Below are 15556 nucleotides of genomic sequence, written 5' to 3' on the forward strand. Positions count from 1 at the left end.
TTTCTTGCCCTAATGGATAAGATAGAATTCAGGATCCCACTGGATGTAGATGTTCTTCCCTCTCAGATTTGCTTTCACTGAGAGTAAGGTTTAAGTAATTCCACTTCACGCTCTCTTCCTCTCCTTCTCATATGAGAGTTCTTCCCCTCCCCTTCCCATGTGTATCTTTATATGGGAAAGATTATTCTATTGGGTCCCCCCCTATTTTTTGAAGTTAATCTTAGTATTATCGAAGGTTCCCCCCTCCCTTTTCCTTTCTTTGCTCCCACTTTCCCCAAATCTTCTTAATGCCCCAATCTTTATCTATTCATGTTTCTTCTAACTACTCTTATGATGCTACAATTTATGAGAGTTACACAAAACATTTTCCCCACATATTAATATATATAATTTGATGTAAATGTAGTCCTTATAGAAGAGAGTTTGACTTAAAGAAAAAGATAAGATTTATCTCCTTTTCCCTTTCTTTCATATTTACCTTTTTATGTTTCTCTTGCTTTCTGTGCTTGGATATCGAACTTTCCACTGAGCTCTGGTCTTTTCTTAGCAAATGCTTGGAATTCTTCCATTTTGTTGAATGCCCATACTTTCCCCTGGAAGTATATAGTCAGTTTTGCTGAGTAGTTGATTCTTGGTTGGAGACCCAGCTCTCTTGCCTTTCTAAATATCGTGTTCCATGCTTTGTGGTCTCTTAGTGTGTTAGCTGCTAAGTCGTGTGTGATCCTTATGGGAGCTCCCTTATATCTGAAGCTCCTCTTCTTGGCTTCTTGTAGGATTTTCTCCTTTTCTTGGAAGCTCTTGAATTTGGCAATTACATTCCTAGGGGTTGTCTTTTGGGGATTTAGTAAAGAAGGTGTTCTATGAATCCTTTCTATTTCTATTTTGCCCCCTTGCTCCAGAATGTGAGGGCAATTTTCTTTTATAATCTCCTGTAGAATAATATCGAGTTTATTGTTTATCTCTGGTTTTTCTGGGAGACTGATAATTCGGAGGTTTTCTCCTTTACCTCTGTTTTCGAGATCTGTGACCTTCTCAGTGAGATATTTTATGTTTTTTTCTAATTCATTAATTTTTTGGGTTTGCTTTATTGATTCTGCTGTTTTATCATCTCGCTTTCTTCGAGTTGCTTAATTCTGTCATTAGAGACTGATTTTGCTTTTCAGCCTTGTCTGCCCTTCTATTGGATGCTTCAAGTTCTTTTTCCAATTGAGCAGTCTTATCTGTCAGACTGCTGATCTCTTTCTCCCATTTTTCTTTCCAGGTTTCCATCTTTTGGATAAGTCCCAGTTTGAGATCTTCCATAGCTTGTTGATAGTTTCCATTTTGGGAGGCATGTTCTGAATTTTTTTGGATTTCCTCCTCATTCTCCTCTTTTCCTTGGGTACTTCCACCATAAAAGTTTTCAATAGTCACTTTTTTCCCTTTTTTCCTGGAGGCTTGATTTTGGGCCATGTGAGCTATCCCTTTGGTGGTTTTATTCCCCTTTCCTTTTTGGTCTGGGGTCTGGGTTATATGGGCGTTTTTTTCTGTGAATTTAGGTTGCTTCAGACTAGTTCTTCCCAGCCTCCGAGGTTTCTTAGAGTGCTGGGTCCCTGATCACAGCCACACTGCCCAGGTGTTCAGCTCCGCCCAGATAATCAGCGTGTGGTCCGCCCCTGGTGTTTAGCTCCACCCAGATGTTCCGCGCAGCTGGCCCAAGTACAGCTCCGCTGACCCCCGTAATCAGCGCCGGATTCTCCAGTGAAACCGCCCTGAGACGTTTTTTCCTGGCAGTCCCCAGATCCCAAGGATCCTGGAGTGCCCCACCCCCACCCCAGACAGAGACGTTCCCCACTCACTCGCTGTCCCGGTGAGTGCTCAGGTAGCTCACTCTGGTTTGGTGGGAGAGGTGGGGTTGGGGAAGGGCGGCTCAGTTCACTTTTCTGTGCAAGCTTTTCCTTCTTATTTTAGTGTGGAAATGTTCAAGCCCCACGTACCTTCACCTCTGTGGGGTACTGGGGAGTACTGGGGTGTCCTTCTGTTCCTCCAAAGGTGATTTTTATGCTCCTTTGATGTAGTCTATTTTGTTCGGTGCTGGGAAGAGGAAGAGGGTGGCGTCTAGATTGCAGCCATGATTACCTGGAAGTCCAATATTTCTTATAGTACAATAATGTTCCATCACACAGATATACTTTATCTTATTCAGCTATTCCCCATTTATTGACTACCATCATTTTCCAATTCTTAGCCACCATAAAAAGAGGTGCTATAAATATATTTCTATTATAAATATTTACACTGTATAATATGTATATGCACATATATCAATATATACATATCTATGTATATATACATAGATATTTATTTGGTTTTGCTTTAGATTGATCTCTTAACCTACCCTTCTTCCAATTTCCCCTTCTTACTTTTCTCCATTTTTCTTCCTGTTTCCCTATTGAGTAAAATGTATTACTATATCTAACTCTGTGTATGTGTCTTCTTCCTCTTTTGACTAATTCAGGTTATATTGAAGTTCAAGTGTCAGTCATTGCCCACAGCCTTTTTTCCTTGTCTGTATAGACTTTTACTTGCACACCCTGATTATGTGAGGTATTTTCCCCTAACCTCTCTCTCTCTCCCTACCCATAGAAGCCTCTTCCTTTCTCTTTCTGTTTTTTAAGATTAAGATACAACAAAACTAATCCTAGGCTCTCTATATAATTAGACCCTCACTGTGATCCCTAATGATAATAGGCTTCAGATGTATCATTTCCCCATATTGGAATATAAGCAAGTTTATTATTGTCTAATTCCTTAGGATTATTCACTTACATTTAATTTTTTATATTCTCTTGACTCCTGTATTTGCTCTTCAGAGTTTCTATGTATCTCTGGTCTTTTAATCAGGAATTCTTAGAAGACTTCTATTTCATTATAGATCCATTTCTTTTCCATATAGGATTAGACTTAGTTTTGTTGCTAAGTTATTCTTTGTGGTAAGATTAATTTATTAATTAAGTTATTCTTCATTATAAGATTAAGGTTAATTAAAGGATTGTGTCTTTTATCATATTTCACTACTTTAGAGTGGTATAACAGTGCTTTGCATGTAGTAAGCACTTAACAATAACTTAGGTCCTCTGATGGCATGGTGGCTAAAATTCTGGGCCTGCAGTCAGGAAGACCTGAGTTCAAATCCATTCTCAGACACTAGCTTTGTGACCTTAGGCAAGCCACTTAACATTTGCTTGTCTCAGTTTCCTCAACTTTAAAAAAGAAAATAATGATAGCACTTATCTGTCTAGAGTTGTGAAGATCAAATGAGATAATTTTGTGAAGCACTTTGCACAGTGCTTGACAGAGTAGGAGCTCGATAAATGCCACCTATTATTATTCTGAATATATGCTTAATTAATTTCTTCTATTTATGTGTTTGTGTTCAACCTTGATTTGTCTGGTTCAGATGAAAACGATGTGTTTACTATCCCTGCTTTTTCATGTTTGTTTACTCATCTTATGCACCTTTATTATGTGAGATAATAAAATTTCCCTTCTCCTTTCTTCTCATTCCCTTTTTTTCCCCAAGGACCCTCAAAACCAAACAAAACCATTTCAGGATCTCTTCTTATTTAGATTTCTCTATAGTCTAAATTTCTCTTCCCTTTTGAAGATATTGTGTCTCTGAGGGGACACATTCTCCCTCTGTTAGCATGTATACAATTCATTGATCCAATCTACCTTTTTGGGTTCTTTTTGACTCCTTATATTTGCATTTCATGGTTTCTGCTCATGAGCCTCTTCATCATCATTGTTTGGAACTCCTCTGTTTCCTGAAAGGTCCATTTTTTCACATGTGGGATGAGATTCAGTTTTTTGGTTATGTTATTCTTGGTTGTAATACTATATCTTTTGCCTATCAGAATTCAGCCCTAACCTCTCTGCTGACTTCAAGTCTTGAACTTCCAACTGCCTATTTGATGTCTTGAACTGGATATCCCATAGACATCTTAAATGCAACATATTCAAAAGTGAACTCATGATCAAAATCACCCTTTCTAATTACTTTCAAGAATGCTTCCATCCTCCCAGGCCCCCAGTCTCACAGCTCAGTAATCAGCCTCAACTACTGCAGGAACTAGTTGGTCAGTTGTCAAAGGGATCTTCCTCGAAGCAGGTCTGACTGTCCATTCATTAAATTCCAGGGGCTCCTTGTCACCTCCAAGATCCAGTGGAAGTGCTGCCAGTGAAATCCCTCCCCTCCTAGCTTTGGGGGCTGTATTCTAGGCTGCAGAGACCTGCCTGAGCTTTAAATAGAAATTGTCCTCATACCTTACTCTATCTTTCCTCTCAGGTTCAGGGACCCAAACTCTAAATGACAGAAATCCCTTATGACTGTGGTGGTGGCTGGGTGGAGAGGCCAGGCCAGACTTGGCTCAACCCCTCTTCCCTAAATGGAGTTATTATGAAGATGAACTTAAGTCTCACCTCGTACCCACCAAATTCCACACGGCTTAGAAAAACGGAAAGGACTACCATGGCCCATATGAAGAGGTGATTCCTTTTACATATATATATATATATATATATATATATATATATATATATATATATATATATATATATATATATATATATATATATAAAAGAAATGGTCAAGATCCTCTTGGCTTTGGGCTTCTATACACTTCATGAACCTGCATAGCAGGTGTTGCTCCAAAGGCAGAGACCATTAAAACATTTGAAGCTTCATCCCACATAGAAGGGCCCAGAAGCCAGGTAGAAGCCTCATTTCAATACCTTGCTGTGAGACCAAGCACTGTCTACACTAAAAAATTTCATTCTAGCAAACAACTTAAAAAACAAACAAGTTCTGTGTATGGGATATCTTTCATTTTATTTATTTATTGAATTGAAAAAAATTATTTAATTAATTAATTTAGAATATTTTTACATGGTTACATGATTCATGTTCTTTTCCTCCCTTCTTCCCCTCCCCTCCATACCTGACAAATATTCCACTGGGTTTTACTTGTGTCTTTGATCAAGACCTATTTCCATATTATTAATATTTGCACTAGGATGATCATTTAGAGACTACATCCCCAATCATATCCCCATTGACCCATGTGATCAAGCAGTTGTTTTTCTTCTGTGTTCCTACTCCCACAGTTCTTCCTCTGGATGTGGATAGTGTTCTTTCTTATAGAATTGTCTTGGGTCATTGCATTGCTGCTAGTAGAGAAGTCCATTACATTCGATTGTGCCACAGAGCATAATTCTGTGTACAGCGTTCTTCTGGTTCTGCTCCTTTCACTCTATATCATTTCCTAGAGGTTGTTTCAGTTCCCATGGAATTCCTCCACTTTATTATTCCTTTGAGCATAATAGTATTCCATCACCAACAGATACCACAATTTGTTCAGCCATTCCCCAATTGAGGGGCATCCCTTCATTTTCCAATTTTTTGCCACCACAAAGAGCACAGCTATGGATATTCTTGTACATGTCTTTTTCCTTATGTCTTTGGGGTACAAGACCAGCAGTGCTATGGCTGATCAAAGGGCAGACAGTTTTTTTGCACCCTTTTGGCATAGTTCCAAATTGCCCTCCAGAATGGTTGGATCAATTCACAACTCCACCAGGAGTGCATTAATGTCCCAACTTTGCCACATGCCCTCTAGCATTCATTACTTTCCATTATTGTCATGTTAGCTAATCTGCTAGGTGTGAGGTGATACCTCAGAGTTGTTTTGATTTGTATCTCTATGATTATAAGAGATTTAGAACACTTTTTCTATTGCTAATTTTGATTTCTTTATGTTAAAATTGACTATTCACATCCCTTGCCCATTTATCAATTGGAGAATGGCTTGATTTTTGTACAATTAGATATCTTTCATTTAAAAAAATATTTCTTCTGACAAACCTACCACGAAATTATCAATCCACTACCAAATCATGGACAAAATGAATGGGAGAGCCTGATCACTTCTCCCATCATCAATAAGTCACACACTGTAATCAAATGATCAAATGTGGGAATGATCTTGCTAATTATGTTTCCAGATCATAAGTTGCAGAGTGGTGCTAATTTGCATTGAAAAAAGGAAGGCTATCCTAGCTTCTGGCAGTCGAAGTAGCTGGGGAGGTCGGACCAAGGGGATGATGGCTTTAGGGATCATACTGGAATTTGTCTCTGAGATCCACAAGGAGAAGTGGAGATCAGGAGAACGATGGTCAGCAACCAGTTGAGAGTGTTTTCAGGACACAGTGGAAACTGGGAAGTGGAATAGTGGCAGTTGGATTAGGTTGGGGAAGCTTGGCATTTCTCAGTTATGGTACCTATTAATGCAGGGGCATCTCTTGATTGACTGGGGTAGGAGAAAGGACAGTCCTTGACCATCCACTCCAGCAGCTTGTTGTAGGACTTACCCTAGGAATAGGAAAAGTTATCTTCTTTCATCAGAGACAGGCTCTACCAGGTCTAAACTCAAATTACATAGCTCAGTTCAGAACTGAGTGTAGTACGGTATTGTAGCTCCTATAAGCCCAGAAGTGGTTCTTTGAGTTTAGATTTTCCCCCTTCATATTCTTTAGTATACATAACCATGTTTATTTCTGTCTTTATTAATGTTCAGCTAAATGTTCTCTCTACCCTCTTTGCCCCTGTAGTTATATATATATTTTTGTTTTGTGGTGTATTTTTGTTTATGTTGTTTTTAATATTTTATTTTCTCCAATTACATGTAAATCCAATTTTAACATTCATTAAAAAAATTTTAAGTTCCAAATTCTCTCTCTCCTTCTCCTGCACACCTCACTGAGAAGGTAAGAAATATGATAAAGGTTATACATGTACAGACATGCAAAACATAATTTCATATTAGTCATGTAAAAGAAAATACAGACCAAAAAAAGCCCCAAGGGGGAAAATCATTATTTTGCTGAGAATAACTAAGTCATTCACATTTTATCATCATACCATTTTGCTGTTACTATGTACAGTATTTTCTTGGTTCTATTCACTTCACTTTGCATCAGTTCATGTAAGTCAGGTTTTTCTGAAAGCATTCTACTCATCATTTTTTATAACATAATAATATTCCATCTGTCTTTTGCCACAAGTTGTTCAGCCATTCCCCAGTTGATGAATAGCCTCCCAATTTCCAATTCTTTGACACCACACACAAAAAAAGGCTGCTGTAAACATTTTTGTACTTTTGCTTTTTAAAAAAACCTCTTTGGGATATAGACCTAGTAGTGCCATTTCTATATCAGAGTTTTATAGCCTTTTGGGAAAAGTTCTAAATTGCGCGCTAGAATAATTGGATTAGTTGACAACTCTACCAGTAGTGTGTTATTGTCTCAGTTTTCCCACATTTCCACCAACATTTCATCATTTTCCCTTTTTTGTCATATTAGTCAATACGAAAGGTATGATGTGGTACCTTTGGATTTTTATCTGCAGTAGTGATTTAGAGCACTTTTATGTGACTATAAATAGCTTTGACTTCTTCTTCTGAAAGCTGCCAATTCATATTCTTTGACCATTTACCAATTGAGGAATGACTCTTAGTCTTATAAATTTGATTCAGTTCTCAATATTTGAGAAATGAGGTCTTTATGAGAGGAATTTGCTGTAAATTTTATTCCCAGTTTCTTGCTTCCCTTTTAATCTTGGCTGCATTGGTTTTGTTTATGTAAAAGGTTTTAAATTTAATGTAATCAAAATTATCCATTTTATATTCTATAATGCTTACTATCTCTTGTTGGGTCATAAATTCCTCAAGCATCCTATTCCACATGCCACACCCTACCCATAGTTGCCATCTCCTTTCATAGATTTGTCATCACAGGTTTCAGTTTTCTATTTTGGTCATTATTTTTCCTGTGGAGGCCATGAATTCTGTATTCATAATTTTCATTTCTTTTTAGAACCACTGGGGAACCTCATGTTGTGGTTCTATGTTTTTCCATTCCATGGTATCTTCTATCTTATTATGTTGGATCATTTTTCTTTGTTTTACAGATCTGAAGGCCATATTTCTTTCAGTTGTTAATATTTTCCCTGTTGATTTGAGGTCTTGTGTATTTTCATTTTTTCCCTTTCTTTCCCCAATGCATTTACTGATTCTGTCCCCTCTGATGGTGATTTACAAAGTGTTTCAGCTTCCTGCTATGCTGGGCAGTTTATGGTTTACCAGCTTAGTTTTTTGCCCAAAGTGAATTTTGGGTTGTTGGACCTAGCCTTAACTGTGTATTATGATTTTTCCTTTAGGTTTAGTAGTTTTGTTCCTCCCTGTTCCACCCTCCATCCCTCAACATAATATCCTATTCCTTAGTTTTCTGGTCTGTCAACTACAGTTTAGAGAGCTGCTCTTTTGTGCTACATGGTTATCTGCCCTGTCACCAGAAATTCAGAGCTGTTGTGGCCATACTGATTGTTTCTTGTGGCTTGGGAAAATTTCAATAATCTGGAGTCATGGGTATTGGAAAGAAAGGTCTATTAATGAAACCTCACTGTTGGTAGGTTGGTAGATAGTGTCAGTTCCTTTTTTAAAAACCTCCTTTTGGATTCTGAATGTCCTCAACCATGAAGGACAGCATAATTTGCTTTTATCTTTAATGCACAGTTTCTTTTGGAGAGGTCTGAGAGGTTCTCATAGTGAGAACTACAGATATTTAGAATGGCATATCCCTTTATTTTGTCACTTCTTGGGGTCTTAAATATATATATATATATATATATATGCAGTTGGTTTTTGAGGTGTTTTTTATAGTCTTGAACTTTGTTCAAACTGTTATTTTAATTAGTATCTTTGCTTACTTGATAGGATTTCCTCAGGAAACCTCCTGTTATTAGTAAATAGAAAGAGTTTTATCTCCTCTTTGCCTATAAGGTATGCCTTTGTCTTATTGCTAGAATTTTTAGAACTAGATTTAATAATAGCAGGCAAAATGAGCATGTATGCTTGCTGTTGCATTTATTGGAAAAGCTTCTTGAACAAAAGGCCATTGCATGTGATACTTATATCCTGGTTAATTGATTTCTTTGAATTAATTGGTCTTACTTGACTACTTGTTTTTAATGCATAAAAAACTGCCTCTTCCTTATTTGGGGCCCAGTATTAAAGCTGAGGGGGCCTCATCCTAATTCGTTTTGCAATTGGTATGCCTTGATTATTAAATTGATGTGCTCAGAAGCTTGAACCTTTGCTCATCAGTCATTTCATTTTTCACTAACCACAATTGCACTAGGGAATTTTGGAGGCTGCAAGTTGGACACTGCTGGGTTAGTGTATCCTTGCCCACCATGTGGACAGTAGAGGAAGTGATGCTGAATGAGGTCAGTTTAGGTGTTGGTTGATAGAGTTTTTACCTTATTTGGTTTCTGGTGTTCTATATTATGGATATAGCTAAAATTACTTGGTTGCATAATTTCTGTTTTGGCTTCCAGCAGGTCATTTCTGGTCTTCAATTTGCTTATTATTTCATTTGATTTTCTAGGCTTCAATTTCCAAGTGGGAGATCCTGTCTTTTAAACTGTTATTTTCTTTTTGAACTATTTCCCATTTTCTTGCCACATCTCTTCCATTTTTCTCACAATCTCGGATTTAAAGTCTTTGAGAACTTGTGACCAATTTCCATTTTTTTTCAAAGGTTTGGGTGTATTTAATTGTCATCTTCTGCTGTCTCTTCTTTAGTCTGGTTTTTTGCTGCATAAAAATTATCAAGGGTTAAAGTTTTCTTTTTGTTTTGTGTGTGTGTGTGTGTGTGTGTGTGTGTGTGTGTGTGTGTGTGTGTGTGTGTGTGTTTGTGGATTTTAATTCCTGGGAGTTGGTGGCCATTGCCTTGTTCCTTCCTGGCCAGATGTCCAAGTGAGGGATAAAGAGTGATCTTTGTGTTGGGCTCTGGAGAGGTTTTTGCCCTGAGGATATTTTTCCCAGTCCTAAGCAGTTTCCTGCTTAGTGGCAGGTCGCCCCCCAAGAACTCAAAGATTGCCTTGCAGAGGTCTGGGGGTGGAGTGTAGGCAAGTCTCTGTATTGAGTGCTGGAGAGGTTTTTGCTCACAGCCTATTTTTCAGATTTCCGTAGCATTTTGCTTTGAGCCACTTCTCTCTTGCCCAAGCTCCATCTTTCCTCAGCCTCCCAGAGTCTCTAGTCTTGCTAATGGGCAGGTCTAGCCCCTGAGAACTTAAAGATTGCCTGAGCACCAACTCTTTGCAGATTATTCCCATTTAATGTGCCCATCTTTCATTACAGAATATCTTTCTTCCAATAAGTGTGATTCAATAGAACTCCCTCCCATTACTGAATAAAGATTTTCTTCCTTCCTTCCTTTCTTTCTTTCTTTCTTTCTTTCTTTCTTTCTTTCTTTCTTTCTTTCTTTCTTTCTTTCTTTCTTTCTTTCTTTCTTCTTTCTTTCTTTCTTTCTTTCTTTCTTTCTTTCTTTCTTTCTTTCTTTCCTTCTTTCCTTCTTTCCTTCTTTCCTTCTTTCCTTCTTTCCTTCTTTCCTTCCTTCCTTCCTTCCTTCCTTCCTTCCTTCCTTCCTTCCTTCCTCCTTCCTTCCTTCCTTCCTTCCTTCCTTCCTTCCTTCCTTCCTTCCTTCCTTCCTTCCTTCCTTCCTTCCTTCTTCCTTCCTTCCTTCCTTCCTTCCTTCCTCCTCCCTCCCTCCCTCCCTCCCTCCCTCCTCCTCCCTCCCTCCCTCCCTCTTTCTTCTTCTTTCTTTCTTTCTTTCTTTCTTTCTTTCTTTCTTTCTTTCTTTCTTTCTTTCTTTCTTTCTTTCTTTCTTTCTTTCTTTCTTTCTTTCTTTCTTTCTTTCTTTCTTTCTTTCTTTCTTTCTTTCTTTCTTTCTTTCTTTCTTTCTTTCTTTTTTCTTCTTTCTTTCTTTCTTTCTCCTCCAGAGTCTCTAGTCTTGCTATTCTTATGGGCAGGTCTAGCCCCTGAGAACTTAAAGATTGCCTGATGAACTCAAGGCAGCCATTGTATAGATTTCTTATAAACTAAGGATTTTTCTTGTAAGCCAGTGGATGTGACTGGGGTAAAATCCAGCAGTTTTCTTTGCTGTCTGCATTTTCTCTAATAAAGGTGGCTCCCTGTCAGCATCTTATCAAGGTCTCATGTCTGCTCATTAGAGTGATTTCTGGGGGGTGCTAGCCCCCCAAAACCCATTCCACCTACTCCTGTAGGCCCTCTTCTTCCTAAGAGAATATGGGAGTTATTTTCCTTTCACTGTTTACTATTGAATTGATTAGGATACATTGTACATTCTCTCTCCTCTTTTATGAGCTCTTCCATTCTGTAGTTTAGTACCACAAAAAAAATCACTGATTAACCTTTACATGCAGTGTAATTAGTCTGCGGTATTTCAGGCCCTTTCCTTCACCATCACTTCTACTTAAGTTTTACTTTAATCATTATCTTGTATTTGTTGTAGTTTTAAATTTCATAGTTTTGTTTCTCTTTCTGGTTTTCTCCCTCTTTTTTCTGAAGTCATTTATTTTGTTATTCATGCTTTTCTGGTTGCTGTATTTATTTGCCTTTCTGTTATATTTCTTGTATTTTCAAAACAGACAACATGTTCACATCTTTTTGGTGTTTTGGCTCAATTTTGCTGGGTACATCACCTTGATTTGTATCTTCAGCTTCCTCGCTATTCAGAACACATTAATTTCATTCTTTTATGCAATTTTATTTGTTATTTAAATAATAAAATAAAATAAAATAAAAATAAAAATAAATTATTTATTTGTTGGATGTAGAAAGTTTGTCATTCTAATTTCCTGTCCTTTATATTTGAATGTCTTTCTCCTTGTTTCTTTAGAATTTTTTGTCATTGGAACTGTTAAGGTTAAGCACTATGTTTCTTAGAGTATTTAATATAGGTTTTTTTAAAAGCAATTTATAGGTTGGCCCTTTATTTTCTGTGTTCAGAAATTCTAGGCATTTTTCTTGTATTATTTCTGATACAGTGTTCTCTACTGCTGGCTCATCCTGTAATTTCCTTTAGTGCCTAGGGCTTCCTTGTCCAACAAAGCCTATCAATCTATGCATCCTGGAATATTCCTCCACAAAGATCATCCCACTTCTCCTACTGGTGAATTCTTCCTGAAGTTTCCACTTTATGAAATGTCACAGGCTAGCCTACCTCCATTCCCCTTTAAGCCTTTTCAATGATTTTTTGGGTTACCAAGCATGTTCCTCCTTCACTCCCTTTCTTTTTCACAGTCCCTCCATCTACACAAGTCTCATTTTTCAGTTTCTTTTGACATGCCTTCCCCCATTACAGTATAAGCTCCAAAAGGGCAAGGATTATCCTTTTTTTTCAACTTATATTTGTCTCCCCAGCATGGTATTTGACATGGAGTGAATACTTAATAAATAATTATTTCCTTCCTTTCATTATGGTGTTCAGATTTTTTTGATTTCTTAAGTTTTTCTGGGAGACCTATGATTCTTAAGGTATCTCCATCCAACTTGTCTTTGATATCAATATATTTTGTTTTATGTAGATTGCATTTTAAAACATTTTTTGTCGTCTATATTGACCTTCACTTCTGTGTATTTGAATTACCAATCAGTTCTCTCTTTTGTTTCTTTGGTTATATTTGGTACTGTAGAATTCATTGTTCCTATTCTGCTTATTATTTCTGCAGTGCAGGCTACAAATTCTACTCTCAGTTCTTATTTCTCTCCTGATTTATTTGGCAACATAGTTCCTTAGTTCTATCTTCTTTTGGTGATCCACGGGATCCTCTGCCTTTTTAGGTAGTGATTTATTTTCCTTTGTCATGCAATATTTATTGACACATTTAGATTTTATTTGCATGTCTCTTTTCTTTTAATATCTTTTCTATTGGTTTATTTTCTTATGTTCACTACTTTTAACTGAGTTTCCTTCCTCTCGATAATCTTTGATAATTTTATCCTGATGTCCTTATATTTCCCTATCACTCAGTTTCTTTCTCCTTCCCCTTTAATGATGGATCTCCCAGTACTGGACCTCAAAGCTCTCTTTGCTTCTTCCTACATTGGGTTATTCACTTTTCACCAGTTTTTATCCTTTCTCCATGATCCTTCTTTGAGGACAGAATTGGCCCCAAATGGATGCTAGTTTCCTTTCCTAATGCCTGGTAGAACCTCTCCTGCAGCACCCCTCTTTCCCAGCTCACCTGGTGCTCTCTCCTAGTTCTTTCTGTTGTTTGGTTCTCCTGATGTACATTTCTGATACACTGTTCATTGCTGCTCTGGGCGGAGCTTGCCTCAGCTTTTCTATACTATCACTTCCTCTGAGGGGTGATATAAATTGTTAAAGTTTTGTTTTCTTGCTTGTTACCACAAAAGGGTGGTATTCCTCCTTGATAAGAATAAACATAATATATAATCTTAGAAGTCTTGGTGATATTAAGATGATGTCTAGCACAACATAGAGTATTACCTAATGTAGTCATACAAGTTAGGCACTCAGAAGTATTTGCTACTCTCTGAATATACTTTCTTCCAAGGTTTGTGTCAAAAGAGGTAAATCATTTTGTCTTAAACCTTTCTACCACTTTTTGATGCCCTCCCTTGCCTGACTGTGATGAAAAAGTTGAGTTTAATTTAAAAATTTAAGAATTGCTTCAGCTTTTAAGAATTAACAAATGTGATGAATAATGTCTCCTTTTCAAAAAACACATTTTAACATAATAACCAATTGTACTAATTTCTTTCTTTTTTAGCGTTGCAATAATTTTGACTCCTGTCATTGTAATACTCACTACTCACCACCAGATTGCAAGAAAATGGTTTTCATGTCAGGGGGAAGTTATGAAGATGGGCATTTAGCAAAGCCTGGTTAGTATCTAAAAAACATTTTGTGAATCAGATGTTTATATGTAGTAGTATAACTTAAAGTTTTGGTCCATAAAATCAAAATATTTACATAATGGCAATACCGCCTTGTCATGGACCCTGAATATCTGGGGAACTATTGGGAGACAGAAAAAAAAGACTTCAAAAGTCATGAATTTAAATTTCAGGTTTACTGATTGATAGTTTTATCACTTTGAATAAATCACTTCACCTCCTTTTCCCCATCTTTGAATAATATCTACAACACCTTCCTTTATATGGTTGTTGTGAGTGAACTATAATGAAATGCCATACAAAAATACTTTGCATATCATAATGCCTTATAAAATATCAGATATATTCTAGGCTACTCTATAAAACTAAGTTTTTTTTTTAAATGGTGCTAATCTGAGCTAGTAAAGGAACTGTCCTTATATTGTAGTCTTGAACTTATTGGCTCATTCACTATTAAGATAAATATCCTACTCAGATGCCTTCTTTTGATAGATACTGGTTGTGGATTCTCAAAGGTTATTCCAACAAAACCAAGTTCTGGTGCTACTACAATCTGGAAGAGTGTAGAGCCCATCCAGTGGTGCTGGTCATCCTAGGCAGATGGATAGAGGGCCATTTGGTTTAAGTAGAGAAAAGCTCAGAGACAGCTTGGTAAAAAAGTGGATGAGTGCTAATACTGGAAACAGGAACACCAGAGTTTAAATCTAGCCTCCAACACTTACTAGGTATATTGCTGTGGGCAAGTCAGTCACCCCTATTTGCCTAAAAAACTCCTGGATTACTTCCTTGTCACTGCAGAGGGATTTACATAGCTCTGTGTAACTATTAGCTATGATGTTCAGTATTACCCAGGATGCACAGGTCATAGTGGGGAGCTCTGACCAAAAAAAAGGGGGGGGGGAAACCAATAGAGAAGGAAATGGCAAGACCTTTTGCCAAGAAAATCTCATGGAAAAAAATAGTCTACAGAGCCACAAAGAGTCAGACATGACTGAATGATTGAACAACAACAGAGGTTCATCAACAGAAGATTGACCACTAAAGTTATAAATATTTAGATCATGGAGACTTATGAAGCAGATAAAAAGAGAAAGCAACTCAGTCCTGTGATTCCCCCACCCCCATTCTGTTTCTACAGAGATAATGAGAGAAGAAAGAGAATAAATATTACTTTCAGAGCATTCCAATTCTACCCACAAATATTAAATCAACAGTTGGTATTCCTAAAGTATATTTGTTCAAATATCAATGACTTTTTACATTACTAGAAAAACAAACATGATATCCTTGGATTATAGGATCACTAGAAAATAATGAAGTTGCAGTGAAATAGAAGAATGACTTACAGTTTCTTCTTGGAGAGATGAGAATTTTGTAGCTCTTTTTATTATATTCCAAAGGACAAGAAACATTGTTCCTTGAAATACTGGTTCCTTTGCCTTGCTGCAGTCCTCATGATGGGTTTGAGCAAATAGAACACTCCCTAAACAATTGCTTCTTATGCACCATCATCTATTCTAATATATATATATATATATATACACATATATATATATATATAGATATAGATATAAACAATTTGAAAAGAATGTGAATAAAATTTGTTGAACTGAGATGGAGATCCTTCAAACTGTCAACATTTACTTTGATGTTTGGTAACCTTAATGAAAAGATGAACATGGGGAAGACAGCAAAAACTATGCTGGAAATACAGGATTAAAAATGGGAGATTT

General features: G+C 37.0%; 1 protein-coding gene across 6 annotated transcripts in view; it reads left to right on the forward strand.

The window, feature by feature from the left end:
- Positions 1–15556, forward strand: part of LOC100032987 (disintegrin and metalloproteinase domain-containing protein 18) — a 192919-nt gene that overhangs the window by 144858 nt on the left and 32505 nt on the right. For all 6 annotated transcript variants that reach the window (XM_007476372.3, XM_007476376.3, XM_007476373.3 and 3 more), the window contains one exon: positions 13697–13811. In XM_007476372.3, the coding sequence (XP_007476434.2) occupies positions 13697–13811 (115 nt within the window). The remainder of the gene's footprint in view (positions 1–13696; positions 13812–15556) is intronic.

Source organism: Monodelphis domestica, chromosome 1 (genome assembly GCF_027887165.1).
Source record: "Monodelphis domestica isolate mMonDom1 chromosome 1, mMonDom1.pri, whole genome shotgun sequence".
Lineage (NCBI taxonomy): Eukaryota > Metazoa > Chordata > Mammalia > Didelphimorphia > Didelphidae > Monodelphis > Monodelphis domestica.